Source organism: Mytilus galloprovincialis, chromosome 8, assembly GCF_965363235.1.
Source record: "Mytilus galloprovincialis chromosome 8, xbMytGall1.hap1.1, whole genome shotgun sequence".
In the NCBI taxonomy this organism is placed as follows: Eukaryota; Metazoa; Mollusca; class Bivalvia; order Mytilida; family Mytilidae; genus Mytilus; species Mytilus galloprovincialis.
In genome coordinates this window covers 28055763-28083625 of record NC_134845.1, presented here as the reverse complement: position 1 = coordinate 28083625, position 27863 = coordinate 28055763, and the positions used below count along the sequence as shown (strand labels likewise).

At 31.3% G+C, this 27863-nt stretch overlaps 2 protein-coding genes across 3 annotated transcripts; both read left to right on the top strand.

Moving 5' to 3' along the window:
* Positions 1-212: 212 nt before the first annotated feature.
* LOC143085479 (pirin-like) lies at positions 213-15283 on the top strand. Of its 2 annotated transcripts, none has more exons than XM_076261847.1 (9): positions 213-295; positions 4016-4131; positions 6608-6700; positions 6998-7078; positions 8201-8407; positions 8974-9103; positions 10871-10956; positions 12346-12412; positions 13377-15283. In XM_076261847.1, exons 2-9 carry the CDS (start codon positions 4039-4041, stop codon positions 13493-13495), a joined length of 876 nt encoding a protein of 291 aa, XP_076117962.1. In that variant the 5' UTR covers positions 213-295; positions 4016-4038; the 3' UTR covers positions 13496-15283. The 2 variants fall into 2 exon arrangements, with proteins under 2 accessions (XP_076117962.1, XP_076117961.1); XM_076261846.1 differs by having other exon boundaries at positions 8908-9103.
* Positions 15284-16727: 1444 nt separating this feature from the next.
* On the top strand, positions 16728-25592 carry LOC143085480 (pirin-like). Its single transcript, XM_076261848.1, has 8 exons — positions 16728-16975; positions 18062-18182; positions 19051-19143; positions 19965-20174; positions 20658-20787; positions 21333-21418; positions 22643-22709; positions 25065-25592. The coding sequence occupies exons 2-8, from the start codon at positions 18090-18092 to the stop codon at positions 25193-25195; spliced, it is 810 nt and encodes a 269-aa protein (XP_076117963.1). The 5' UTR covers positions 16728-16975; positions 18062-18089; the 3' UTR covers positions 25196-25592.
* Positions 25593-27863: the final 2271 nt, after the last annotated feature.

Here is a 27863-nt window from a genome sequence, read left to right as displayed (position 1 = left end):
AAAAATCCGTCAAGAGTAATTATATTATTTTGACCAAATTATACCATACTGGCTGCTAAAAGCGAATGCACTTTCATTTATCTTTGAACAAATTATCTCGTTTACTAGTGTCCCTTTAATATTTTTAAAATATCAAACCTTTCAATATAAGAAAGTTGTGGTATGATATGAGTGACTACCAGCTGACAAAAATTTTTTTTTAATTTCCGGTTGCAGTTGTCCTTCACCTTTTAAAAGATCTACATACAGCATACAGCACTCGAACAGTTATTAATCGTAGCAATTTAGCATAGGGGTAATGTTACAAATGATGTTACATTTTAATATGTAGAAAGTTTTACTGTTATTTACTGTAGAAAATATTGTTAAAGTTCTGCAATGGGCGGCAGGCCTGCAAACTTGAACCGTCGACTTATAAATACGCTAGTAGCTTTAGATTCTCTTTCACTTAGACGATGTTAGACGAGCTGTCAAATAAATTATTTTGATTTCATCAGATTGGAACTTTTCCCTAAAAGAATTCTACAAATTAAAAATGTAACCTTTTTCCATATTGTTTGGGTTGCACAATGGTGTGTAATCATAATGAAAGAGTGGAATACCAAAGCGCCAAAAAGAGAAAAATTAGTTGATAAAAAGACAAAAAACTTATGCCACTTATGGGAACTTTATTGACCTATTCATATATTTATCATAGGTTGATTATATTGGGAATCACTGAAGGGTGAGTGGACCATGGCCCCCTTTAGGTCAGTCTGCGGTGTTGGATCTGCCACTGTTTATAACCAGGAAGATTTGGACAATAGGGCTCTTCATGGTAGTTCAGCCATATTAGATAGGGGGCACATTTTCATAATAAAGGTAAAGATGGTGTGAAAAATACATGAACACATCATTAAAACAGAGCAGTTGCTTAGAAACATGCATAGAATTTCCCATACTTTCATACTATTCCCACCTCTTTAAAAAAAATCTGGCCCCTATCCAATATGGCCGAACTAACCATGAAGAGCCCTATTGGGACTTAGAAATAAATCAAATTGAGACAATATATGTTAAGTATTACAGTGACAATTTGTTAATTCAATTATCTAACCTTTTACATTTCTTTGTGTTCAATTAACTCTTGTTAAGGGGGCTTGCGGGTATAAATATTTTTTTTTAAATAAACATTGTAGGATTTCGCTTTATTTTTCTATAAATGAACTTTATCATATACTTAATAGAAAAATAAAATAAGAAAATTGGGTCACAATTCATTTAAGCTCTAAATTTGCCTTCGAAAGAAACATACATTTTTTGTACAGGTACTTTTTTTCTGTTGAACTAATAGGAGAAATAGAGGTACATGTAATATCAAAATAAAAATAGAACAAAATTACAGAAATCCCTTAAATTTTACAATAGTTTAGTTTAAGTACAGCTTATTTGAAAAAAATAATAAAATATATAGGTCACCAATCAGTAAAAAAAGATATTTCAATTTTGGATAAAAATTGCTTTTTTGCACAAAAGGGAGATAATTTGGAGCTTTTTCAATGACATATACATTTTAAAAGTCATCTGGGGCCAAAACGAATTGATTTTTTTTGTTGATTTTTGTACCATATGATAGAGTAACAACTAATAGAATATGAAATGAAATTTGTAATAGAAAAAAAAAAAAAGATTTGCTGAAATTTTTGTACCCTTGAGCAGACTACATGAATGAATTTTATTTTTACAGGACATTCGGTCTGGTAAGCATCCTAGCTTTACCAAACCGAATGAAATTTTACCAGACCAATTTTTTTTACATCTAATTGTATATTATCCGACAAAAAACATATGACTTTGTTGTGCCCTACTCCTCCCCAAAATTCACAAAAACAAAATGATGGAACGAGAGGGTATATTGTTATGAAAGTTGTGCACAATTGCTTGAATGCATTTCAGTGAAGAGTAATGTCCCATTTTATTGGATTTTGACAATGTTTGTGAACTAAACATAATTTAGAGTTTCTGTATAAAATATTATTTCCTGTTTCTTCTTTCTTTTTCATATATCTTTTGGTTTTCAATTCTAGTGTTTATATTTCATAGCTGAATTTTGTGATCTACTTGGATTTTTATTCATTTATTGTATTTAATCGGCAAACCCGGAATTATCCTTATCCGTTCCCAGAATCTGATCCGGTTTTATTTACATTTCCGGTTGTGCCAATGATGGTAGCCATTGTTGTTTTTGACAGTCAGATATGTTTTTACCCGGATTTACACATTACTGGTTGGCGATTTTCGGCATAAAGCTAGCATTGGAACAAAATAAACATCGCTGTGATGAATAATAAAGATGAAAATGAATTTGAGATCGTTTGTCAATTTTGCTAGAATGTTAGAAAAATCCATGAAAAAAAACACCGGATATTCGGACCGGAATTCAACAAAATTTTACCTGACCGATCCATTATTCACTGGATTTGTCCGACGGTCCGACGTATTTCGTGTGGTCTGCTTGAGCCTCCTTAAATATATGTTTGTTGTAATGGAAATCACTTTGATGATGACAAGTTAATCCGTTGGACACAAATCCTTTTCTATAGATACTGTTTTTTTATAAGCTTTTGTATGTTTCGAAGTCAGATTAGGTCTTAGACCTGGTACTGTTCGAACCTTGCTATAAATAAGATTTAAAGTATTGGTATTCCGTCTTTGAATTACTATAACACGGAAAACTCCAGGTTATATTTCTAATAGTTCAAATGTAACCAAATTGATACCATGATGTTCCTTAGGGTATCTACATGTACTTAAGAAAGTCATGATGTTGCTAAAAATAGAACATATGGAAAATATGCAGTTTTTGGCTTAGATCTTAAAGTGAAAAGATCAGCAGGTCAAGGTTTATCACCTGTGATATTTCATGTATTTGTAGAATTTGCGACAATCCATTTAAAAGTTAATGTCCATTTAGAAGTGTTGAATTTTCAGAAAACTACAAAGTACTTATATTTCTAAAACTAAATGCAAATATGACAAATTTAGAATTTATCAGAAGGTCAATCAATTTTTATCTCTTGCAAATTTTAAAGAAAAATTGACAACCCTTTTTAATGTTATTGCCCCTGAAAATTTCAGTTTTTATAAACTATATGATTGAGAAAATAGGATTTATAAGCGTCAAATACTGAAATTGGCTTATATCTCTAAAATTAAAGTAGTTAGCAGCAGGTCCAAGTCAATCCCCATTTTAGATTTCAGAAAAATCTGACAATCTATTGCCCCTGAGATGTCAAGTTCAAAGTCATTGGCTTACAAATGTATATCTAAATATCTGGAGTAGTAAGTGCTAATCTGACTTGTTAATCATGTAGTCTAAGGTCCTTTATCTCCTGTTTTATATATTTTTGCATATTGAAAAATTTCACAGATTTTGATTATTATCTTTAAATTGTAAAAGAAAGAGAGAACTTGTAGGCTGTGAAAATGTCAGAAACAATAAGCTCCACATATAAACGATCTGCCGAAAGATCTTTTTAAGAGAATACATTAATGGGTATCTTACAAAAAGTGTGATTTAGTTTTGCTATCAAACGGAACACCATCTAACAATATAATAAAAATATTGATAAAAAATCTTCAGTTTAATACGAGACCAAAGTCAATCTGAAAATATTCAAATACATGTATCCTGTGTGACTGGATTACTCTAACACATTATCTTTTAACATAATACAACTTGATAGTAACTTTTATGAAATGCAGAACCAAAAGCTTCATTCAAATTAAAATTGGGGACATTTTGAACCACAAAAAAACCCCACTATCTGAAAGTATCAATTTGGGGAGATGGGAAGTAGTAACAAACATTGAGTCGAACCAGACATTATAGATTTAACAAATTGATATTTATCCATAAAATTACAGATAACAACAGAATCAATTTTTAATTATTTACCAATGAGCTTAAAGGGACTTTGAAGTAATTGATTTTATACCATGTTTATTTTTTGAATTTAAAACATTATTATTTCAGTATGATAACACAGTGCTATTGAAATGACATCAAAAACGGTGAAGTTAAGTTTGTCCAGTATAGAGGCTGATGAAGGAGATGGAGCTGTGGTTAGAAGAAGTATAGGAAGACCAGAGGTAACAATCATGGTGTTTAGGCAACTTCAACTTAAACAAGGTGACCATTAAGGTAGTTTTGACCATACATACAAATGCATTATACGTAATATTTTAAGATGAGTAAATAAATGGAGAGATGACTAGAAGTTTTAAAACTTATGGATGATTGGGTATGGGTGGTCAACATGGCCACTTTCTTTGTTATTAGTGGATGTATTAAGATGTGATATATGTGCCAATGAGACAACTCTCCATCCAAGTGACAATTTGTAAAAGTTAACCATTATAGGTCAACGTACGTTCTTCAACCAGGAGACTTGGCTTACACTAAACAGCATGCTATAAAGGGCCCATAAAATAAGTGGTCCGAGAACACAGTTATTTCATAGTGCATTTCTTTTAGACCATAAATTCAAATTATAAAAATTGCACCTGCTCTTTCTTTAAAAGATTTTTGGGATACGATTGCTATCTGTAGACTTATACCGGTGGCTCAGAGCATTGCCCTCAGGTCAATCGTTTTATTCTAAATATTAAGGAACATCTCAGATTCTTATGATTGTCTTGCTTTAAAAGGTAAAAACAAACAAAGGGATTGAACTTAAACAACTTTCCTATAATGTTCTTTTCATAATATTCATGTTTGATAATTCCCTTGACTTATATGCGTGTTTTAAACAACACGTAAAATCAAAATTAAGCAGTATTTATATTTAGTATTTTTATAAATTTAGAAACACGTCAGAGGGAATTCCCAGTTTTGATAAAATGCGAGAGTTCTCTGAATTCCGATAAATCTATTTCTGTCATTTAAGAACTGAAGTGGAGTTTTTCATATATGTTACCGTTATGAAACTGATATTTGAGATTGTACTTCCATAAAGAAATAGAGAACCATCTAGGTCGTTTAATAAACATTTAATATACGTTCTTGCTCCAGGTTTTGTTTTGGAAATTATGCGCATGCGTATAGTTTTCTTAACTTCAAGGGGTTTTAGATTGAATGGTTGCTCTGGATTCTCCACTCAATTAATTAACTTATAACTCATGGGATCTTTTCTATGCATGTCTGCTATTGAAGGTTATTGTTGTTGCATAATTTTAAATCATATGCATCATTTAAATTAAAATAAATGTAATCCTCATCGTAGAACACCCCATCAGGCGAAATGGAGCCTTCCATATTATCGTTTCGAGTTGTCTCCCTTCCGGAAGTGTTAAGGGGGTGTAAAATTCAGTTTGACAGCTTCAGACGTGATAAAATTTTACCTTTTTACACTGGACCAAATCACTACTTAACATAAAGATTCAGCACCAAAATTTTTTTAACATGTAATAACATCCCCCTACTTAATATTTCATGCATTTAATTCAAGAAATAAATTTGGGAAAGTGTATTAAATAAAACATAAAAGTTATACACTGTTTACACTAGGGTCTATATTCGTAGACAACGAAAACCAAAGGACGATAACTGTGTCCTTGGACCAAGTAGTGTAAACTCATTCAAACAGGAAATCCAGAGGTCTAAAATATATGTAAAATGAGAAACACTTATGAACCACATCAACAAAGGTCAACCACTGAACATCAGGTTCCTGACTTAGGACAGGTGCAAACAAATGCAGCAGGTTTAAACGTTTTAATAGGAACTAACCTTCACCCTTACTTGAACGAACCTGGATTTGATAATTGGAATACAGTTGAGCCAAACAATAGTACAGTTAAGTTCAGTTTTTATCCATGGTCCAACAAGATATTAATCAATGGCTCTCATTAATTTATCCATGGTCCAACAAGATATTAATCAATGGCTCTTATTAATTTTAAATGCTTTTTTTGTGTAATCTAAAAAAATGCTTATCTTAACTTTTTTACCCAAGATGTTTAAGCATCACGGTACCCTTATCCTGTTGAAATTGAAAATGTCTTGTATCGTTTACCATTCTGCTGTTTAAAAAGTTCCTCTTTGTCAGGAATCTGTTTGAATTTTGTACTTGATGTTTTGTTCACATGATTGATAACTTCTTTCATTATAACGATCCTCATTATTGTCAATTTAAAATGACAACTCAAATTCCTATTTATAAAAATAACAACAAATAAATCAAGAAACTAAAGACAAGTGCAAGCTTTTTCAGGAATGATAAGAATATGTAAGAGTTAAACATGTTTCTGATGCAGATCAAAAATTTTAAAGAGAAGGGCCCCTATGTCACCTGACAAGCTTACATTTGGAGCAATTATGAAAAGTCTATGCATTTATCACATATATAGCTCCAGGTGGGCTCTTTTCTGAATGCACAACCCCCAAACTTTACTTTTAATGTAAAACAGTACATCATTGTTATAAAGCTAAAGATCATATATTATATACATATGTATAAAATAAAATATTGCTACCAACCCTACTTCTATACACATACTTTTCTAGTTGGGTTAAATGGTCATGCAATTTACAGTAATACTTCAGTTGTATAATTTCTCATTTCAGTTAAAACTGCTAGATCCATTTTTAATGTTAGATGAATTTAAAGTGAAACCACCTGCAGGATTTCCTGATCATCCACACAGAGGATTTGAAACAGTAAGTGTCACTCTTAAAAAGTTGCACTACCTTTTTTGATATATGGGTTTGTTCTCTTTTTCTCACAATAATTCTTGGAAAAAATTGAGAAAAAAAACATGGAAAAAGCAACAAAATTTAAAGAATTGAATTGAATTCTAAATTTGTCAGTTAAATCTTAAATGTAAGCAGGACAATAGCAATGGAATAAAAATGATTTTGTTAAACTTTGTAATTGTTTATTTTTTTTATTGTCACGTGAGACTATTACTACATGAACATATTTTAGTTTTTGTATGATTATTTTACTTATTACAGGTGTCATATGTTCTGAAAGGTACAGGACAGCATGAAGATTTTTGTGGCCATAAAGGTGCTTTGAATAGTGGAGATGTACAGGTATTTTATAGATATAAGTGTATTACTTTGAAAAAAAATAATTAATTTATGATTTGTTGTCAAATTCACTTAAAATATTAAATGTAATTAAAAAGTTAAATTTTCATCATTTTACTGTAGAATTTTGGTGTTACAATAAAACATTACAGTTTTGGATTTTAATGTTCTCTTTTTGTTTATGTTATACAGCCATAAAATGATCTGAAACTAAAAATTGTGAATAACACAAAATCATAACTAGTTCATATATGTTTAGAAGTTTAGAAGTACAAACATTACTGTAATAAGATTTTTGCAACAAAAGAATATTTTGTAATTATCTTTTTGCTTGGGGAAAAAATCGCAAAATTGCACATGTGTTCTAAAATAATCCAGCTTAAAATTACCTATTTTTATCTGATCTATTAAATCTGCTTTTGATATTACTACAGTCATAGTCATTAAGTCAAAACTATCATTTAACAATTTGCCGTTACTGGGTAGCATTTTCAAAATGTTGTGATTGGTTAAAAACGTTCTAAACAATGGTAATTAAACCAGTGACGTAAACTTATTTTCATTTTGCAGTATGAACAATGAGATTACCCATAGTCCTTCAGATTCTGACAAATTCTGAAAACCAAAGTTTTATGTAAAAAAACAATTTAAATTATTATACTGTCTCCTTTGACTTTAATTGGACAGGGCTTGGACAGCCATTTAATCTAAAGGTCATCTTTTTCTAACATAAAGACACGCATCTATTTGAAGATTATGAAACCAATTTCATATTGGCTCATAAGAATCCTAGGCATAAATGTATTTATGTCCCATTTATATGCCCCATTTATGGGCATTATGTTTTTTGGTTTGTGTGTCCGTCTGTCCATATGTTCGTCTGTACCGCTTCAGGTTTAAGTTTTTGGTCACATAGTTTTTGATGTGGGTCCAATCAACTTGAAACTTAGGAAACATGTTCCCTATGATAATGATATGATCTATCTAATTTTAATGCCAAATTAGAGTTTTGATCCCAATTTCAGGATCTACTGAACATAGAAAATGATAATGTGAGTGGGGCATCTACGTACTATGGACACAATAATACAAGGAAAAATTTACCTCTAATATGGTTTATTTCAGTGGATGACTTGTGGACGTGGTATAGTACATTGTGAGATGCCTCAGGGAACAGATGAGGCTCATGGTTTACAGTTGTGGGTGAACCTAGCAAAAAAAAATAAAATGATTGAACCAGCCTACCAGGAATTATTAGATAAAGATATCCCAAGGTCAACAGAAAATGGTACCACCATCAAGGTCATTGCTGGTAAAGCATTTGGCAAAACAGTAGGTTCATTATCTTTTAAATAATTTGTCTAAATTTGTAAAAGGTTCCTAAATTGATTTCTGATCTCTTTCTTATATATGCTTGCCTCAACTAAATGTTATGAATCTTTTACAAAATGCTTATTACCACAAAACACTGATCAACTCGAAGTATGCATTTTGGCAGCATCACTTTTACTTTCTAAAGTTGTGCCCATAAACAAATGGAAAAAATTGCTGAATTTTATTTTTCTGTTCTTTAACTTCAGTTTGTCTAAACCAACTGCTATGACACTTATACATAATGTTTATTCTACAAAACTCAGATCAAGTACAAATTTGACTTTTACAGTTTGTTCTTGAGTTATGTCCCTTCATAACAATTATTTGCAATGGGGGGAACATCAAAAAATTGAGTTTTGATTTTTTTTTACACTTATGAATGTGTTTTTCAGTCCCCTATGTATGCAAGAACACCTACCATTTACCTAGATTTTGATGTTTATGTATGTGTTTTTCAGTCCCCTATGTATACAAGAACACCTACCATGTACCTAATTCTTGATGTTCATTTACATGTTTTTCAGTCCCCCATGTATACAAGAACACCTACCATGTACCTAGATTTTAAAATGCAGAAAGGATCCAGTGTTGATCAACCTATACCAACAGGCTGGAACAGTTTTATATATGTCTTGTCAGGATCGGCTCAATTTGGTAACATACTTTCTACTTTTAACACATGGATATGTCCTTTCAGTTTCAGGATATGTTTGTGGTAAAATATTGTCTGTATTTTGATTGATTGATTGATTGACTTCAAGTGGCATATGCTCATTATTTTAATTGTACTGTATAAAAGCATATCGATCTCTAAATGCAAAAACAAAAGTCAATTTATAAACAGGGCTCACGCTACCAGGCGACTTGGGCGAAGAAGTCGCTTTCCCGACCGTCACTTCGCTTTCCCCGACCCCCAAAAGCGAAAACAAGTCGCCCTGTTCTTGACGATACTCGCTTTCAGTCGCTTCCGTCATCGGACATTTTCAATTTTTACCAAGTTGATGAAACATCAATTTTTTATTGATAATTAAAGAAATTCAGACATAAACGATTCAACCTAAATTTCGGCGGCAAAATAAGTTTGTTACTTCATTTAAACGTGATAAAAGTTGCCGCCAGTAAATGTTTTATCCATTTATTGCATTAAAAACGTCATGTTCCTTTCCAAATAACTTGTCAAACATCGTTTATTTTTGTAAATTTTCTTGCATTCGTCCGCCATTGACCGATTTCTAAACTACGGATCTGAACCGGACCAGCTACAACCGAAATCCGTATGTTTACAATAATTACTACGGACGCACGGATGGAACAGCTGACAAAAGAATATTGATCCCAAAGGGGAAAATTACGTATTCCACACGCATTAAGAGACTTTTGGTTACATCTAATTGATTGGTGTATATAATTCCCTATATTTTTTATGGATTGTTTCAAAGTTGCTTAACTCTGAGACTATTAATTATATTATGGCCCAGCTTAATAACTTTTATATTTTTTTATGAGAAACACTGAATTTCATACACAAGATAGATTTGAATTAAATTGTAATTGATATATTATAATTTCTTTACATTTTTAAAATAAATTTTTTTTTTTTTTTAGTGCTAGATATTAAATATTTAGTTGGTAGTTTCTCACAAGAACCTTAGTAAAACTTAAACACTTTTAATTTGAAATGTTACTTTAATTGTATACTCAGATATGAATTGAATAATATAAAAAGAACATTATTTACATTATGACCCTTTATACTATCACAGTGGCGGATGCAGGAATTTTCGAAAAGGGGGGGGGGGGGGGGTGCTAGCCCAGGGCAAAGGGGGGGGTGCAGGGGGGTGCAAAACATATGTCCCGATTCAAATGCATTGATCGGCCAAAATAAAGGGGGGGTGCGGACCCCCGGAACCCCCCCTCTGGATCCGCCACTGCTATCATGACTATTGTAATATCCAAACATTGTAGCGCACCGCGCGAATGAGCACTTCTCTTTCAAATCTCACCACTTCTCCCTATCAGTTTCAAAAAGAGAAGTCACTTCTCCCTATAATTCTGAAGTAGTGTGAGCCCTGTATAAATGAAGTATTTTATGTTCTACAATCAAAACTTTTATATCTGACTATGCGGTATGTGCTTTGCTCATTGTTGAAGGCCGTACAGTAACATTTCTGTGTCATTTTGGTCTCTTGTGGAGAGTTGTCTCATTGGCATCATACCACATCTTCTTTTTTATATTTATAAGAAAAGTTAATAATTTACATTTAAACAATAGGAACAATACTGAGGAGGCAATAAAATATCAGCAGTAGAATAAACCAACTAGACCATGGCAAAAAAAGAATAGACAAAACACTATACAGAAAACTTTAAATTCTACGACACAAACCACCTTAACTTACTTAATGATATATTATATTTCAGGTACCTCTGAAAAACCTACCACTGGAAAACCTTATGACACCTTAGTACTCAGTGAAGAGGGAGATTTTATACATATTTCTAACCTAGTAAGTTAATATGCACAAAGTTTATGATAAAGGATTTCAGATAAATACAAATATTGGCTTAAGCTTACACAATTTGAGGGATGTCATAAAAGTTAATCTTTTAAAAAGAGCTATTCTTAGTTCCTTTAAAAATTAGACTTATTTCAGTAAAATTTTGCTAAATTAAAAACACAAGTGATCAGATTTCACAGCCTATGAAAATCCCATGAAAAGTTGATAAGTGTAACTAAAACATTAATACTTTATTAAAGTGCATATATTCAATATTAAACTCTGAAAAATGGTGAACTTTTGATAAACTTATGATTTTATGGTCATTTGGCTTTAAATTGTACCTTATTTTTTAGCTCACCTGGCCCAAAGGGCCAAGTGAGCTTTTCTCATCACTTGGCGTCAGGCATCGAAAGTCGTTGGCGTAAACTTTTTACATTTTGAACTTCTTCTAGAGAACCACTGAATAGAATGAAACTAAACATGGAATGAATGTTCCTTATGAGGTGCTGACCAAGTGTTGGTACTTGGTAGCCAATCCATCATCCAAGATGGCCACCAGCGTAGGACTTAGTTTAACAAAGGACCCTATGAGAAATACATACATATTTCTTCTTTTAGAGAACTACTGAAAGGAATGAAAGCAAACATGGCATAAATGTTCTTAATGAGGTGCTGACCAAGTGTTGTTACTTTGTGGCCGATCCATCATCAATAATGGCCGCCAGCGGGGGGACTTAGTTTAACATAGGACCCTAAGGGAAATGCATACAAATGACTTCTTTTAGAGAACCACTGAATAGAATAAAACCAAACATAGTATGAATGTTCCTTTTGAGGTGCTGACCAAGTGTTGTGACTTTGTTGCCAATTCATCATCCAAGATGGCGGCCAGCTGGGGACTAAGTTTAACATAGGACCCTATGGGAAATGCATACAAATGACTTCTTTTAGAGAACCACTGAATGGAATGAAACCAAACATGGCATGAATGTTCCTTATGAAGTGTTGACCAAGTGTTGTTACTTTGTAGGGGATCCATCATCCAAGATGGTTGCCAGCGGAGGACTTATTTTAACATAGGATCCTATGGTAAATACATACAAATGTCTTCTTTTAGAGAACCACTGAATGGAATGAAACCAAACATGGCATGAATGTTCCTTTTGAGGTGTTGACCAAGTGTTGTTACTTTGTCGCCCATCCATCATCCAAGATGGCGGCGAGCTAGGGACTAAATTTAACATAGGACCCTATGGGAAATGCGTACGAATTTCTTCTTTTAGAGAACACAGCCAAATTTTATCTTTTTTTATATGATTTCAAAAACCCAGGTGAGCGATACAGGCTCTAGAGAGCCTCTAGTTTTCAATTGAAAAGTAATTTTATGTTTTACAGGAATCCGATACCTGCCATTTTGTGTTGATTGGTGGACAGCCTTTAAATGAACCAGTTGCTCAGTATGGTATGTAGTTAAAACTTAATGATGGAGATATACGAAATGTGGTATGAGTTCCAATGACACAACGCTCCATACCAGTCACAATTTGTAAAAGTAAACCATTATAGGTCAAAGTAAGGTCATCAACACGGATCCTTGGCTCACATTGAGTTACAGCAATCGATAAAGGGCCCCAAAAATGACTAGTATAAAACCATTCAAACGGGAAAATCAACGGTCTAATCTATATGAAAAACGAGATAAAACGAAAAGCACTTATGAACCTCATTAACATGGACAACTACTGAACATCAGGTTTCTGACTTAAGACAGGTATAAACTAATGTAGCAGGATGAGGATGTCCTTCCTACATAAAAAATATGTGAAAATTCAAAATTAAGACCTTGGGACAAATTATAATTAAATTGATGTGGTACAGATACTAAAGCATAACACATGGGATGACCTTACTGTACCATTACTGGTAATGTAAACCAACTAATTATCGAGAGTGATTTATTTTAGCTACTTTTGTGAGAATCAACGCAACACGAAAAAATAAATCATCAAAAAATTTTAAACTTGGATCTCTTCTTGTCTTAACATCAAGTACATGTAAAAATTGTGAAATTAAATCGCTGCAAAAAAAGTATCTGCGAAAATAGGTTGGTTTACAGTATTTTGTAATACAGAAGAACTCACCTAGTCCTGTATATCTAAATTTGATGAAGTGTTGTTTAATAAAAAGAACAAACTGTACATACTCCTAGTTTTGCCTTTAAAATAATAATTACAATTTTCTGTTAAATGATAATCGGTTGAATTGGTTTTTTTGCATAGTAATTCTAAATTGAGGTTAATTGACATATTACCATAGATATATTTATAAAATAATTCAATCTTTTTTCACTATCTATTTAATACAACCATCAATTTTTACAAATCAAATAATTGATATAATTGGTTCATTTTGGATATGATTTATAGGTCCGTTTGTTATGAATACAGATGAAGAAATAGAACAAGCCTTATTAGATTACAAATTAGGACAGAATGGTTTTGAGAATGCCAAGACATGGAAATCAGAATATTTGAAGAATGGATGAATCCTGCCATAGAACCAACCAATATCTGTGATAGATACTTTTATCTCACCGTTATTTATTAATGCACTTGTAGAGAGTTATAGAGAAAATACTGCTGCCATCAACAAATATAATTGCACTGAGGAACTTTTTTCTTTTATCTTACCTTTAAGAAGAATACAACCAATTTCTGTGTACTCTCTTTGCAGGTTGAATTTTGTTCAGGCTATAGTGTGACCAGTTTTCTCCCCAGAATTTTCAAATAGCACATTAGAAATTTACATAGTACTATTTTTCCAAAAATATATAGCAGCATGGTCTTTATACATTCTATTATAAAATCATCCCATGATTGCACCATGGTAGAAACTATAGCACCAGGGTACCACATTGCTTTAATGCCTTGAGGAGAACACTGCTGACTACAGCCTTTTTGTATTTATTGTATTTGTACATGCTTTGTTTTCATCAGCAGTTATGAACAAATATGGTTATATAATGAAAATAAACTAATATTTTGTGATTGATTTATCTAATGAATTTTCACGAAATAGAAAAATATTGTCATGAAAATGAAAACCTTGTATCCTGCTTTATATAAATACATTAAGAAAATCCAAAGTGGTGAAAATAAATCACCTCAAACTTCGCTAGCAAGGACTAAACTGGAAATTGGAATCTGCAATAATAAGTTGGTTTGCAATATGTATCAAAAATAGCATAATAAAAATTAATTCTTTGATTAAAATTGCAACATTTATGTTAACTTCATACTTTCTAATTATTTAACCTATTAAAACATTAATATTTGTCATCTACATGTACCCCCAGTTTATGGGATGAATGTATTCCAGTAGTTGTAACATTGAAATTGTTAATAATTGAGTAGATTTAATTAGTTGTTATTAGATTGTTAATGGTTGGAGCATTTTCACTATAAAATATGATCAGTGTTTCAGTATGTTGCTCAGTAGGACCATTGTTGTTATGTTTTTGTATTTTTCTCTAGTCAAATGAAATAATAGCCAAATCAGCTGATTCATCAAAATATGTACTTCTGTATGATCTCTTTCATAAGCAAGACTTTACTATTTTCAGCATAATTAATATCATTATGAATCTCTCCATAAACATTTTTAAATTCTTTAATTTTCTAGTAAATCTATCAAAATCTTTTTACTAAGACATTTAATAGCCTAGCCGATGTAATTGAATAACATGTATGCGTTTAAAGTATTTGAAAAAAGGATTTTATGGAAACACATGAAATACTAAAGTTTCAGTATACAGATATCAATAGTAAACTGCACACTGCTAGAAAACAATGAAATATTCATGCCAATGTTAAAATCTATAATAATGTTAAACAAATAGACAGGCAAAAAAGATTTGAAAAACATTGATAAACAAAATTTTTAATCTGCTTACCATGCCCCTGTAATCAGGTGGTGTTCAGAAAATGAAAAAAATAATAATGAATAGATTTATGTAATGGAAACATATAATACATACATGTTATAGGCCTTTTTCAATAAAAGTATACATTGTTATGGATTTACCTGGCAGAAAGTACAGATGAATTTTGTATGCCAAACCCTGTAGTCTTGTCCAGTATATATGTTAATGAGGTTTTTTTTAAATGAATGTTTTAATTGCCTAACTTGCTAAATTTGTATTTTACACATCTTTTATGTAGATATAAGCCTTTTATTTGTACAATTTTTTACTTGCTGTTAGTGTATAAATGATATTTTTTGTAATTATCGCCTTTAACTTCATTTTATTAAAATTTTATGCAGAAATATATAATGTTGTTGTGTTTTTTGTCACAAGGGTTTAGAAATCAGTGATATTGTTGCCTTTTTTCAAAACTACCTCTACCTTTTTTTATTGGGAAAATATGCATCATTTGTATCAAATTAGGAAATTTATAACAAACCATGAATTTGACTGGAACTTCAATTTGCAGATCCCTTTTCAAGAGGTAAACCCTCATTTGAAATAAGAGCCCTTATTGTCAGTGATGATACATAAATAGACCCTCAAATCTGTACATATAGTCATTTTTAGGCATGAAAAATGTTTAAATGAGTGTTTTTCAGTTTGTATTCATGCACAATTACTACTTGACTGCACTGTTTGGGAAAAAAGTTGTCTTTTTGGGAATAGTTTTAAACCATTTTTTTTCAAATTGGGATTCTTCTCCAGGGGAAAAAGCCTTTATTCTCAAGTAATTTAAGGCAAACAATATCACTGGAAATATATGGTGATATTTAAAAAGTATTAATTGTTTGTGAGCAGTGAAAACCTAATTTTATTTATAATATACTGTGAATTCATTATTTTTCGTTGGATACCAATTTTTCTTACTAGATTTCTTGGGTACAGGTGAACCACAATTTTAAATGTGTAACAAATTACAAATTGTTTGTAGGCTTGTATGCAGACTTTGGCAGAACTACTAAAGTAAATGTCTAAGAATGTTTTAAGTTTTATTCAATCCACGAAAATTGGTACCCATGAAAATAAATGAGCCCACAGTACCACATTGACTACTTTCAACTGGCAGTAAACATTGGTTGTCAGTTTGGCTGTGAGGGATGTATAAATTCTCATCTACATGTTGATAATTGTGGACTTTAGATCTAATGCCTTGTAAACAGATAGTCCTATGCACTCTGCACAAATTAAAACCTTGCAACAACTCTTGACAGGTCTATAGGTTATCTGTTGTAGGGCTCAATTTCTGTCCCCTACCCAAACATACCCTTATTTCCAGTGACAGTAACTTTCTTCATCAGGTTTCCCTAACTTTCCTTGAAGAATCAACCTATTGTATTATATTATTATGGTAAGCAACAATCATCTCAAATGTATAATTTCATATCTCGTGGCAAATTCTGAACTATAAAGAGATTATAACAATGACTCTTGATTTACCTAATCAATCCAAACCCCTCGTTTATTATAATTGCTTTCAACCAAAAAAACAAGTAAAATTCTCATCGAATAAAAAGCTATTGTAATGCAGAAGTGGAAAGTAAGCAACTATAAATCCTAAAAGAATAATACATAAACTGTACATGAAGCAACAAAATTTTGTAATTATCAAACAGAGTTATCTCCCTTGTTTTGAAATTAGCAAAAATAAATAAAAACATTTTGAACATCAACCAATCCTGTAGAAAAGAAGTTTATTAAGGAATTAAATTGACAAAATTTATATTATTATATTATTTAGTTTTTAGACATTTTCTAGATCAAAATAAGGAGATGAGGTACAATTGCTAAGTCATTATTGATCATTATTTATGTTCTAGAAAATGAACCATAACATGTTTTTATATATACTAAATGACTTGCTGACCATAGTATCATAAGTCCATCATAGCTAACAAAGACTTAATTCAAACAAATGATTTTTTGAAAATTTCATTTATTATAATTCAATTCAATTTGATAGAGAACTTCTTAATTAGATCTGGAAAAAACATATTGCAGGTAAGTTTAATTTTTCATTTTTAATCACTTAGTTCAAATAATTATGATGTCTTGCAAGGTTATTTTAATTTTTTCTGGGACACCTCCTTTTAAGACGTCATAATTATTTGGACTAGGTTTGACTGGGGTATAGAAATAAAGTAATCCCTGGACTAAATTCTCCTTTTCATAGAGTTTGACAAGCACTGGTAGGGAGTTTGACTGTAGGATGTATAGATTCACAGCCATATCCAGTTGGAATAGAAATATGATTATCCCTGGACTTCTCCTTTCCAACAGTTAAACCCTTGGTAAGGGAGCTACCATTTGTTTTCTTTTGGAAGTGGGGTGGGGGTAGGATATAGTTTGAAAAAAAAGACAGGACAAGAGTGAGTTGGATTTTTAAAAAAAGGTGCAACTTGGCTTAAAAAGGCAGGATGACAATTTATGTGAAAAAAGGTATCGAAAGACAGGAAAAACTAATAAAGAAAAAAACAGGTCACAATAGAGTGAAAAATAAAAAGGCAGATAGAGATTGCAACTAAAATTGTTACTTTTGTATTAAAATTCACCAACAAATTCTTGCATTATTTGTGGGAGTTAAAAAAGAAAAGAAGAGAAGATACAACATGTGAAATCAAATTCAAATTTGGATTTTTTTTTATTTGATGATTTATAAAATCATTTTATGATAGTAAGTTTATTGAAAAATGTACATGTATATGACTTCATTTGATATTGTTTATTGTCAATAAGAAATTCAGAAGCCTTCCTTTTATTAGCATAACATTGATTTATCATGGAACACTTAGTAATTTATTACTGAAATAGGCAATACATTCATAGTTTTTTATGATTTTTTATAATACCTTATGCAGTAACTTATTGACTACACACATGAAAAAAGCAGTGAGAAAAACCTGATATTGTCACTCCAAGAAAGTTTAATTTTCAATAATTTTGTGGTATTCTAAAGATTGGGAATTTAAAAGAGAATAATAAAAAATCAAAATGGTGAGAAAGTTGAACTGGTAAAAATTATAAGATTTAATATTTGAAATTAGAGACATGATCAAACATTAGTTTGCAATTATTGATACATTTTAGAGGCAAAAAGAAAATTGTGTGTACTGGTATGTCAGCCCGTAGTGTCAGGAAATCTGTAGTCAGTGTGGAGCAGGATGAAGGAGTTGGTGCTAGAGTTAGGAGGAGTATTGGAAGAAGGGAGGTAATTCACTTAATTTAACAACCCAATAAAATAGTTTACATGCTGAGAGCAATTGACACCAAATTATAATAGAGAATGGAAATTTGGATTATGTCAAAGAAACAACAACCTGACCAATGAGCAGATAACAGATGAAGGCCACCAATGGGTCTTCAACTCACCAGGAGGTGGCCCTCAGTTGGCCAATTAATACAAATGTGTGGTCACAACATCCATAGGGTGTAAAGTTTCTCAAATGTGTTCCAGGTGTACTTGCCAATCAATCATAAACATTACAGCCATTATTGCAAACACAAATTAAATTTTTGGGTTAAAATGTTAGGATTTTTTCCCCTTTGTATTAAATGGTTATGTTATAGCCAATTATAGTTTGTGTGCTAGAAGAACCTTTTTTTGATACAATTTCAATTTTTATGAATGGCCATGAATAAACTGGCCAAGTTGACCTTGGATCATTTGGTGGGAATGGCACCACATAGGAAAATGTGATGTAAAGGTATCTGCATTGAAAAATTATTTTTTCCATTGAAAAGGCATCAATATCATGAATTTTGAAATAGAGTTGATTCTTTGAAATGATAAGTTCCATATCCTTTAAAGCTTCAATATGGTTGACCTTATCAAAGTTTGGGTTTATTTTATAAAATCACATCATAAACTTTTTAGAATGAGTTTTATGTGGATTTGATAGTTGCTAAACACCTATTAGATTTGTATCAAAACCAATGGTAGAATGGAACTTGAAAAAAACCTGGCAGTGAATCTGGGACATAATATATCATATATATATGTTAGTATAATAATTCCAGAGTGAAAAGAGTTTCACCATCTTTTTTTAATTGTTGAATTGGGTTTATAATAATTTTAGATACCAAACTTAGATCCATTCTTGATGTTAGATGAGTTCAAAGGTGATGGGAAAGGAGGGTTCCCTGATCATCCACACAGAGGATTTGAAACTGTAAGTTGATGCATAACACTCACTTCTGAATATTGCTGAATCAGAATTATGCACAAATTATAAATGTTACTGTATAGAGACAAACATAACACATTTATTTATTTGGAAAATATGTAATTGAACAATTAAATGGCTTCTGGAGACAACAGCTAATTTCCAACAAATCATGGCCAACTGAAATACTCCTCCTGGTGTGGGATTTTCTTGCTGTGTTGAGACCTAATTGGTGGCCTTCATCTGTTTTCTGCTCATCGGTTGGGTTGTTGTCTCTTTGACGTATTCCCCCTTTCCATTCTCAGTTTTATTGAAAATCATTAAGTTTTTTGTACATGTATATAACATGTATAAATTGGATAGTTCAAGCCCTTACAGACACTGATCAACTTCCCCTTTCATGGGTGACAATAGTGAGACAGAAGACTACAGTCCACCAGCTACAGTATTCATCCAGAGGTGTTGAATCAGGTTCAACATTCTAATGGAAAGGAAGTGTTATGGTTTCTCCTAAAACTGATCACACATAATTCATAATATTTCAATATAATTTTAGTTTGGAGTAGTTTTACACATATTTTTTACTCACATCAATTCTATGTGCATTTAAATTAATGTGCATGAATCTCACATAAATTTTTAAAATAGATTAATTAAGATAACATGTAAATTATCAAATTTAATGAAAATCATGAGAAATGCTATATTTTTTGGGGTCAAATTCACATGAAATTCATGGGGAAATTTATAAGTAGGTGTCATGTTCTCAATTCACTTGAAATTCTCATTTAAAAAGCTATGTATCTTATTAAATTTTTATGTTTTAGTGGATGACAGCAGGTAGAGGAATTGTCCACAGTGAAATACCAAAGAAAGGTATAACAGAACAACATGGTCTACAGTTGTGGGTTAATCTAGCTCATAAAGATAAAATGATACCTCCTACATACCAAGACTTGAAAGACAAAGATATCCCAAGGACAAAACAAAATGGTGTTCTTGTCAAGGTCATAGCTGGTGAATCATTAGGAATTAAGGTATGTGTTTGGTTTACTGACTTATATACTGCAGATTGAGTGTTTTCTGTGGTGTTTAAAGATGCTGCAAATGACAACAAAAATTAATAAATGAATGAACAGCAAATATGAAAATAGTGCCAACCATGAGATACAGAAACAGATGTTCAGGAAAATTAATAATCCCAAAACGAGATCAACACAAAAATCCAGAAATTTGGTCCTTATTCCATTTATAACATTTGTCATATTTTGTTTTATAAACAATCAAGTAACATTTACATGTATATGTAAATAGTTTTCAAAAAGTTCTCACAAAAACCTACTTAATTTGTTGTTTGAGGCAGTAGCCATTTGTTAAGGAAAAGGGAAGGGAAAAATAAAGTGAGCACTTAATATTCCTATTTCAGATTTAAAGATGATTTACTGAAGATTTCTTTTGCATATGTTGTTTTAGTAAATTAGTGAATTGTATTCTAATTGAATTTTTATATTGTCTTCCAGTCAAGCGTATTTACCAGAACTCCTACAATGTATTTAGACTTCAAGTTGGATAAAGGAGCTGTGTTAAACCAACCAATCCCTACAGAATGGAATGCTTTTATTTATACATTGTCAGGAAAAGTTTGTATAGGTATGTTTGTTGTAAATGATTTACTCAGGGTATAAATTATTGTGGATTCATTTATTTTAGGGAGGATCAATTTTCATTGATTGATGAAACTTGAATTTTCTTGGATATTTTTTTCTGGTTTTGCCAATATCTGCCTACAAATTCTATAGAAAATGTGTTTTTTGTTGAACTTTTGTATTTTTGGTTCACCTCATTGGCGAATCCAGAGGGGGGTTCCAGGGGTTGGAACCCCCCTTTTTTTTGGACGATCAATGCATATAGCTGGAACCCCCATTTACTCTGGGTTGGGACCCCCCCTTTTTATAAATGGCTGGATCCGGCCCTGCACATGTAACCAGGAAAAACACCGAAATTAGTATCCAACAAATAGTAATAAATCCATAGTATTTTGAAAAGTTGATGATAAAATAATTTAGTTAAGTCTCAGTTATATTGTTTTTTTAATTTTGAGGACATTGATTTATTCCTGGTATCCTTAGCTGTATAATGATAACAAATATCTATACATGTATATATATCCATGACCTTTTCTTTCTGATTATAAGGTAAGGAAGACAGTGCTGTAGAGTATGAACCTCATCATACAGTGGTGTTAGAACAGAATGGTGATCATGTTAGAGTGGAAAATAAGGTCAAAAATTATATTTACTACTGGAAGACAATTTATACCAAAATGTTTGTTAAAAACCATAGCACAATAATTAAAATAAACAATGGTATTCTAATTCTAAAGTTTATAGTATAACATCACTGAAAATTATAGCTTGGGTAGTAGAAACTTCCTTAAAATGATGTTAAATAATTAAAAAAAAATGACTCCTAAAGTCAGCTGCCGATGTTTGTGTTAACAACGATAAACCCTGCAGCGTTGTTAACAGTTAAGGAGAGATAAGTCTCCGTTTATTATAAATTCTTTGTTGTTCAAAAGTATTTCATAACTTTGGAATGATTTTATTTTATTTTATGTAAATGTTACTCAAAAACCATAATGAACAGGCTATTATTTGAACTTGGAATTATTTTTAATTATGGAATTTGCATTATTTCTTGTGTTAGAAATTTTTAATGAATTCCATGTTTATTCTGCATTATAATGTTCTGTGCCGCGCACAACACTTTCTATTACAAAGGAGATAGCACATTTTCAATGGAATGTGTTGTGCCGCGCACAACACTATCTATACAAAATACACGGTGTGGAAAGTGTTACGCTCCCCTCAAAACATAATAATACAGAATAAACATGGAATTTATAAAAAAAATTCCAACACAAGAAATTATGCAAATTCCATAATTAAAAATAATTCCAAGTTCAAATAATAGCCTGTTAATTGTTCATGTTAACATTTACTAAAAATTGAACTCATTTTATACTGCTATCTATATCATTGATGTAAAAAAAACAACTAAATGGAGATTTGACACTACATGTATTAAAATATAATTGTTAAAAACCACCAACCAGAAAAAATGCATATATGACCCAATTACAGTATTTTTAAAGAGGTACCATAAACTTGAATGAAAAAAAACTTCCAAAAAGTACACACAATAACAGAATTGGAACAACGAAAAATACAATAGAATACAACCAAGAGAGATAAAATATTAATCTGATTAAATCAGATATTTTGCTTTACCCTCTAAATTTAATTTATTACCCAGTGTAAGTTCTGGAACATCTCATAAGGGTTGATGTAAAGTGACATCAAAACAAATATTTTCCTTTATATATTTTACTATAGACTATCAAAATTTAAATGGGGAAAACTTGTTAATTATTGTATATTTCATTTTTCGTGGACATATGTATAAACATGTATCTTAATAAAAATGTGTTGAATTAAATTTTCAGAATTCAGAAGTTGTTCATTTTCTGTTGATTGCAGGACAGCCTTTAATGGAACCAATTAAAAAACATGGTAAATGTTTTTGATTTTTTTTATAGAAACACAACTTTGCCTTTAGGTGAAGAACAAACTATATATTGAATAACGATAATTTCATTTGTATGTCAAAGACTGACAAATTTTGGTAAATCATTTTCCACCAATGTATCCATTTGTGCTCATTTACAGATAACTCAAGCTGCTTTTACAAATCCTTACAAAATTTACCAAAGGCAAATATCATTTTGTAACCCCCAAGCTTGTTTTTGATTTTCTGATTTGTATTTCCATAGTTGTGGGACTTTAATCTTGAAAATGTCAAAATAAGGAGGAGAGTAGAAAACATGTTAAAACATTCAATATTCAAAATTTTTCCCTGATATACAGAAACTTTCAATATTCTAGATTTTCCCCTGATATACAGAAACATTCAATATTGCTCTATAGCAGTCTGCACCAAAAACTTTTTCAACTTCTAGTCTGAAGACCAATATTCTGACATTTTTCTTATTGGGCCAAACAAAGTTTTGCAAAAACTTACTAGTCCCAACCAAATTTGACTAGTCTGGGGCATCGGACTAGTGGCTAACCGTGCAGACTGCTATAGACGTCTTTTAATTAGGTCTTTCCACTTTTCTGTGGAAAGACCTATTGTTTTTCTTCTGATTATTTTTTTTTTTTTTTTCTTCCGCCTAATTTTGTTCTTGCGATAAACATTTGTTTCGCAATATGTCGCTTAGATATTTGGTATATGATATCGAACAGTTTATGCGCTTTTGAAATTTACCCTGCGTATACGAATACTTTTCTTTGTAGGAGTTATCTCCCCAAACACTGTTTTCCTTGTTAGCGCATCTCCTTCGCAACCGTAAAAGATTACGACAAATTTATTTTACAAAATTGCTCGTTATATCCTTCGCATGATTTGTCCTATTTTGACCGAAGCGATATGACCGCTCCATATGAGAGTTATTTCCCCTTATGCATCTGATATAAGTGATATGAAATTTTATCTTATAAATCATAAGTGATAGAGACCTAGGATCTTTTGATTTGAGGTCCTTGGTCCCAAAAAATGAAAATTAGGTCAAGGTCAAAGGTCAAGGTCATATTCTAATATTTGAATTTGGCTTATTATCACTTATATCCAAAGACTGTATAAGATATCAACAAATTATTTTTACTAAATTGTTAGTTGCGACATGTTGTAAGATGTAAATTTTGATTGCAAGCGTACGTTGAATGTAAAAGGGAGTTTTCTCCCCTCTTGTATTTAAAAATACGCGTTTGGTTATATAACTCATTAACTAAATATAATAAAGACCTATGGTCTTTTGATTTGAGGTCCTTGGTTTATGACCTTGAAATTGATCTCAAGGTCATAGCTTAATTTGACGTTCTATATTTTGACCTTTGCTTTTATTCTATATGTATACATGATAAAGATATACAACTTTTAGAAAAAGGTATCAAACCATTTAACCTTGTTAAAAACAACCGGAAGTGACCTTTTGTAAACCGGAAATAGCTATTTTTTTGTACTTTATTAATATAAAAGTATATAGAACCAGATATTTTTGGAATCAGTGTCAAGTAAATATTCAAATATAATCGGAAGTTACATTTTTCAAACCGGAAGTAACAAATTATCTCCCTTATTTAAAAAAAATGTATGGAAACAATATATTTTTGGAATCAGCTTACTTGGAGCTATCATTTGACGATTGAAATGACATTTTAAACTTAGTTTCACAACTTTTCATATCAAAATACATTGTTTTGATGGAAAGACCTTCAATTGTTCTCTGAACAATTGGTTTTTAATTATTATATTATTATTGGTCTTGCTAAGTTTATTTGTAAATGCTTAGGAAAAGAAATAGACATTCAATGTATAGTATTTTTATATACTGCAATTCAACTATAAATTACAACTGGTCGCAATATTAAGATTCTGGTGTCTTTTGCATTGAGATGTCTGCATGACAAATCGCAGCACAGGTCTTAAAAAGTCATAAAAAAATAATTTCTTAGATTTAACTTACATTTATAATTAAAGCATCAATTGTATTTGTGGATGAAACCATTTCCTTAGTTTTGAGTGTTCCTGATGAAGGTAAATCCAGCAAAACATTTGGGACGCACAAAATTTTATTTTCTTGCATGCAACTATGACTCCAGGTATTAGTGTTGTAACTGCCTACTTCATCGAAGTCATAATTCACTATGATTCACATCTAAACAACGTACAAACGTAGTTACAAACAAAATATTTTTTTTCATAATGTTATATTGTGTTACTGTGGTTTTCAAAACATGTTTGACAAATAGTGACAACAAATGATTGGATAGAACAAATTTGAATTTAAGTATCAATTTTTCTTCCAGGACCATTTGTAATGACAACTGATGAGGAGATAGAACAAGCTATAGCAGACTATAGAAATGGAAGAAATGGATTTGAAAAAGCGCTGACTTGGCAATCAAATTATATGAAAAAACAGAAAAAGAAAATGTAATTTGCATTTGCATGACAATTTTTTGTTGTTATTGGTGTTTTATGTTATTTACATCGTTTGTATGCATTTTCCTAATAAGTGATTTGAAGATATGTAAAATTGTAAGTAAGTTTTTTTATTTATTGTGCTGATATTTTGAAATTTACTATAAAAACTAGATGTGTCAAAGCGACAGGAATGGCCCTGTCTTAAAAAGTTGAAAAATCTGCAATTTCAATAACACATGTGGACACAAACATGATTGTAGTCTCACATATTAAAAATCAGCTCAAAATCTGAAGGCGTATAGAAAAAAAGTCTGTATAACTGTGATTTTCAACAATTTTCAAAGTTGCAAACCCTTAATTTTTGCAAAAATTAGTGGAGCAGAACGAAACTTAAACTTGATCTGTAACTCATCATGGTTAACTAACATACCAAAAATCAGCCCACTATCTGAATGAGTTTAGAAAATAAGTCTGTATTACTGTGATTTTTTTAAAACAATTTATGAAAGTCCATACCCTGTAATTTCGACAAAAATTAGCCAGGCGGAATAAAACTTAAATTTGATCTGTAACTCATCTTGGTTAACTCACATGCCAAAAATCAGCCCAATATCTGAAAGAGTTTAGAAAAAAAGTCTGTATAACTGTGATTTTCAACAATTTATCAAAGTCCAAAGCCCTTAATTTCGGCAAAAATTAGCGGAGCGGAACAAAAATTAAACTTGATCTGTAACTCAACATGGTTAACTCACATACCCAAAATCAGCCCAATATCTCAAGGGGTTTAGAAAAAAACTCTGTATAATGGTCTATTGCGGAATGACGGAATTTCGGAATTAATGAATTACAGAATTATGAAATTTCTGAATTTGGACAAGGGTAAAACTATCTGGCACCGACAACTTCGTTGCGGGGCAATAAAAATCCAAAATGCACCACTTAATTAATTTGAATCCAAACCATCCAATGTTCATTAAATATTCACCAAAGTGAAACATATTTTGTCATATTGCAACTAGAATTGATAAAAATTAAATTTGTGGAAAATAAAAATTTCCTTATTTTCGTTGTTTGGGATCATGAAAAATGTCTTCTATTTTAAATTTAATTTATCAAGTGATGTTTCAGCATTAATGTTTAACAATTATAATTTTGGTGTCTTTTAACTCAACCCCCCTCCCCCTCCAAAATTTTAAAAAATAGGTTCACAATTTCCATAAATTTTGTTCTTTTTCTGATAGTTTTGACATTCCCAATTGTAGAGAACATGTAAGAATCAATAACAGTTATTTGACCTATAAATGTTAATTTCTTTTCTGACACATGCACTTATTTTTTTCTGATTATTTGGAACTCTTTTCCAATATTTAACCTTGACATCATTCATATTCAATTGGAAATACATCACCTGACAATTTACCAAAAAATGTTGATTGAAAAGTCATGGAATTATGATATTTATTCATCAAGATCACAGAAATCATAGCATATATCATATCAGTACATTGTATAAGCATAATATATTCTTACACATTGAATTGAAACAAAAGTTTCAGTCACATTTTATTTTGTTTGGTTTATATAGATTTCTCTTGATCTATAAACATCTACATTTATGTCCAATTTGTTAAATGTTGAGTGCCTCAGCTATGTGTAATACTGTTACATGACAAGTTGTTTGTTGTTGAATAAAAATGGTACCATATTGTTGTTTATATATACACAAGCCTTAATTGAAACAACTTTCAAACCAAAATGAGTGCGTTGAGTAAATCAAGAGTGCACACACTGAAATGTCTCGCCTTCTTTACTAATCATTGATATTATGTTGATAGTCCTAAATATAAAGCTCTACTACAACTATCACATAAATTTAACATGATCCAAGAAAATGAGGTCAAGGTCATATAAACCAAACAAGAAATACATGTACACCTCACAATCATTCAATACACTAAATATAGTTTACCTATTGCTTATAGTTTTTAAAAACAGATTTAATCATGAAAACTAAATAGAACCAATGAACCATGAAAATGAGGTCAGATGAACCATGCCTGGCAGACATGTACAGTTTATAATTCTTCCATACAACAAATATAATTGACCTATTGCTTATAGTTTAAGAAAAACAGACCAAAACACAAAGCTTTGAAAACATTGAGCAATGAACAGTGAAAATGAGGTGAAGTTCAGATGACACCTGCCAGCTAGACATGTACACCTTACAATCATTTCATACACCAAATATAGTAGACCTATTGCATACAGTATAAGAAAAACAGACCAAAACACAAAAACTTAAACTATAACCACTGAACCATGAAAATGATGTCAAGATCAGATGACACCTGCCAGCTTGACATGTACACCTTTCAATCAGTCCATACACCAAATATAGTAGACCTATTGCATACAGTATAAGAAACACAGACCAAAACACAAAAACTTAACTACATCCACTGAACCATGAAAATGGAGTCGAGGTCAGATGACAACTGCCAGTGGGACATGTGCATCTTACATTCCTTCCATACACCGAAAATATATTAGACCTATTGCTTATAGTATCTGAATTATGGACTTAACCTTGTTCACTGATCCATGAAATGAGGTCAAGGTCAAGTGAAAACTGTCTGATGGGCATGAGGACCTTGCAAGGTATGCACAACAAAAAGCAA

Coding starts and splice junctions, on each gene's coding strand:
- LOC143085479 (XM_076261846.1), top strand. CDS start 4,039: ATGACATCAAAAACGGTGAAGTTAAGTTTGTCCAGTATAGAGGCTGAT. Junction 8,408..8,907: donor GTAAAGCATTTGGCAAAACA/GTAGGTTCATTA, acceptor TGTGTTTTTCAG/TCCCCTATGTATACAAGAAC. Junction 10,957..12,345: donor TTATACATATTTCTAACCTA/GTAAGTTAATAT, acceptor TATGTTTTACAG/GAATCCGATACCTGCCATTT.
- LOC143085480 (XM_076261848.1), top strand. CDS start 18,090: ATGTCAGCCCGTAGTGTCAGGAAATCTGTAGTCAGTGTGGAGCAGGAT. Junction 18,183..19,050: donor GGAGTATTGGAAGAAGGGAG/GTAATTCACTTA, acceptor TAATAATTTTAG/ATACCAAACTTAGATCCATT. Junction 21,419..22,642: donor ATGTTAGAGTGGAAAATAAG/GTCAAAAATTAT, acceptor TTAAATTTTCAG/AATTCAGAAGTTGTTCATTT.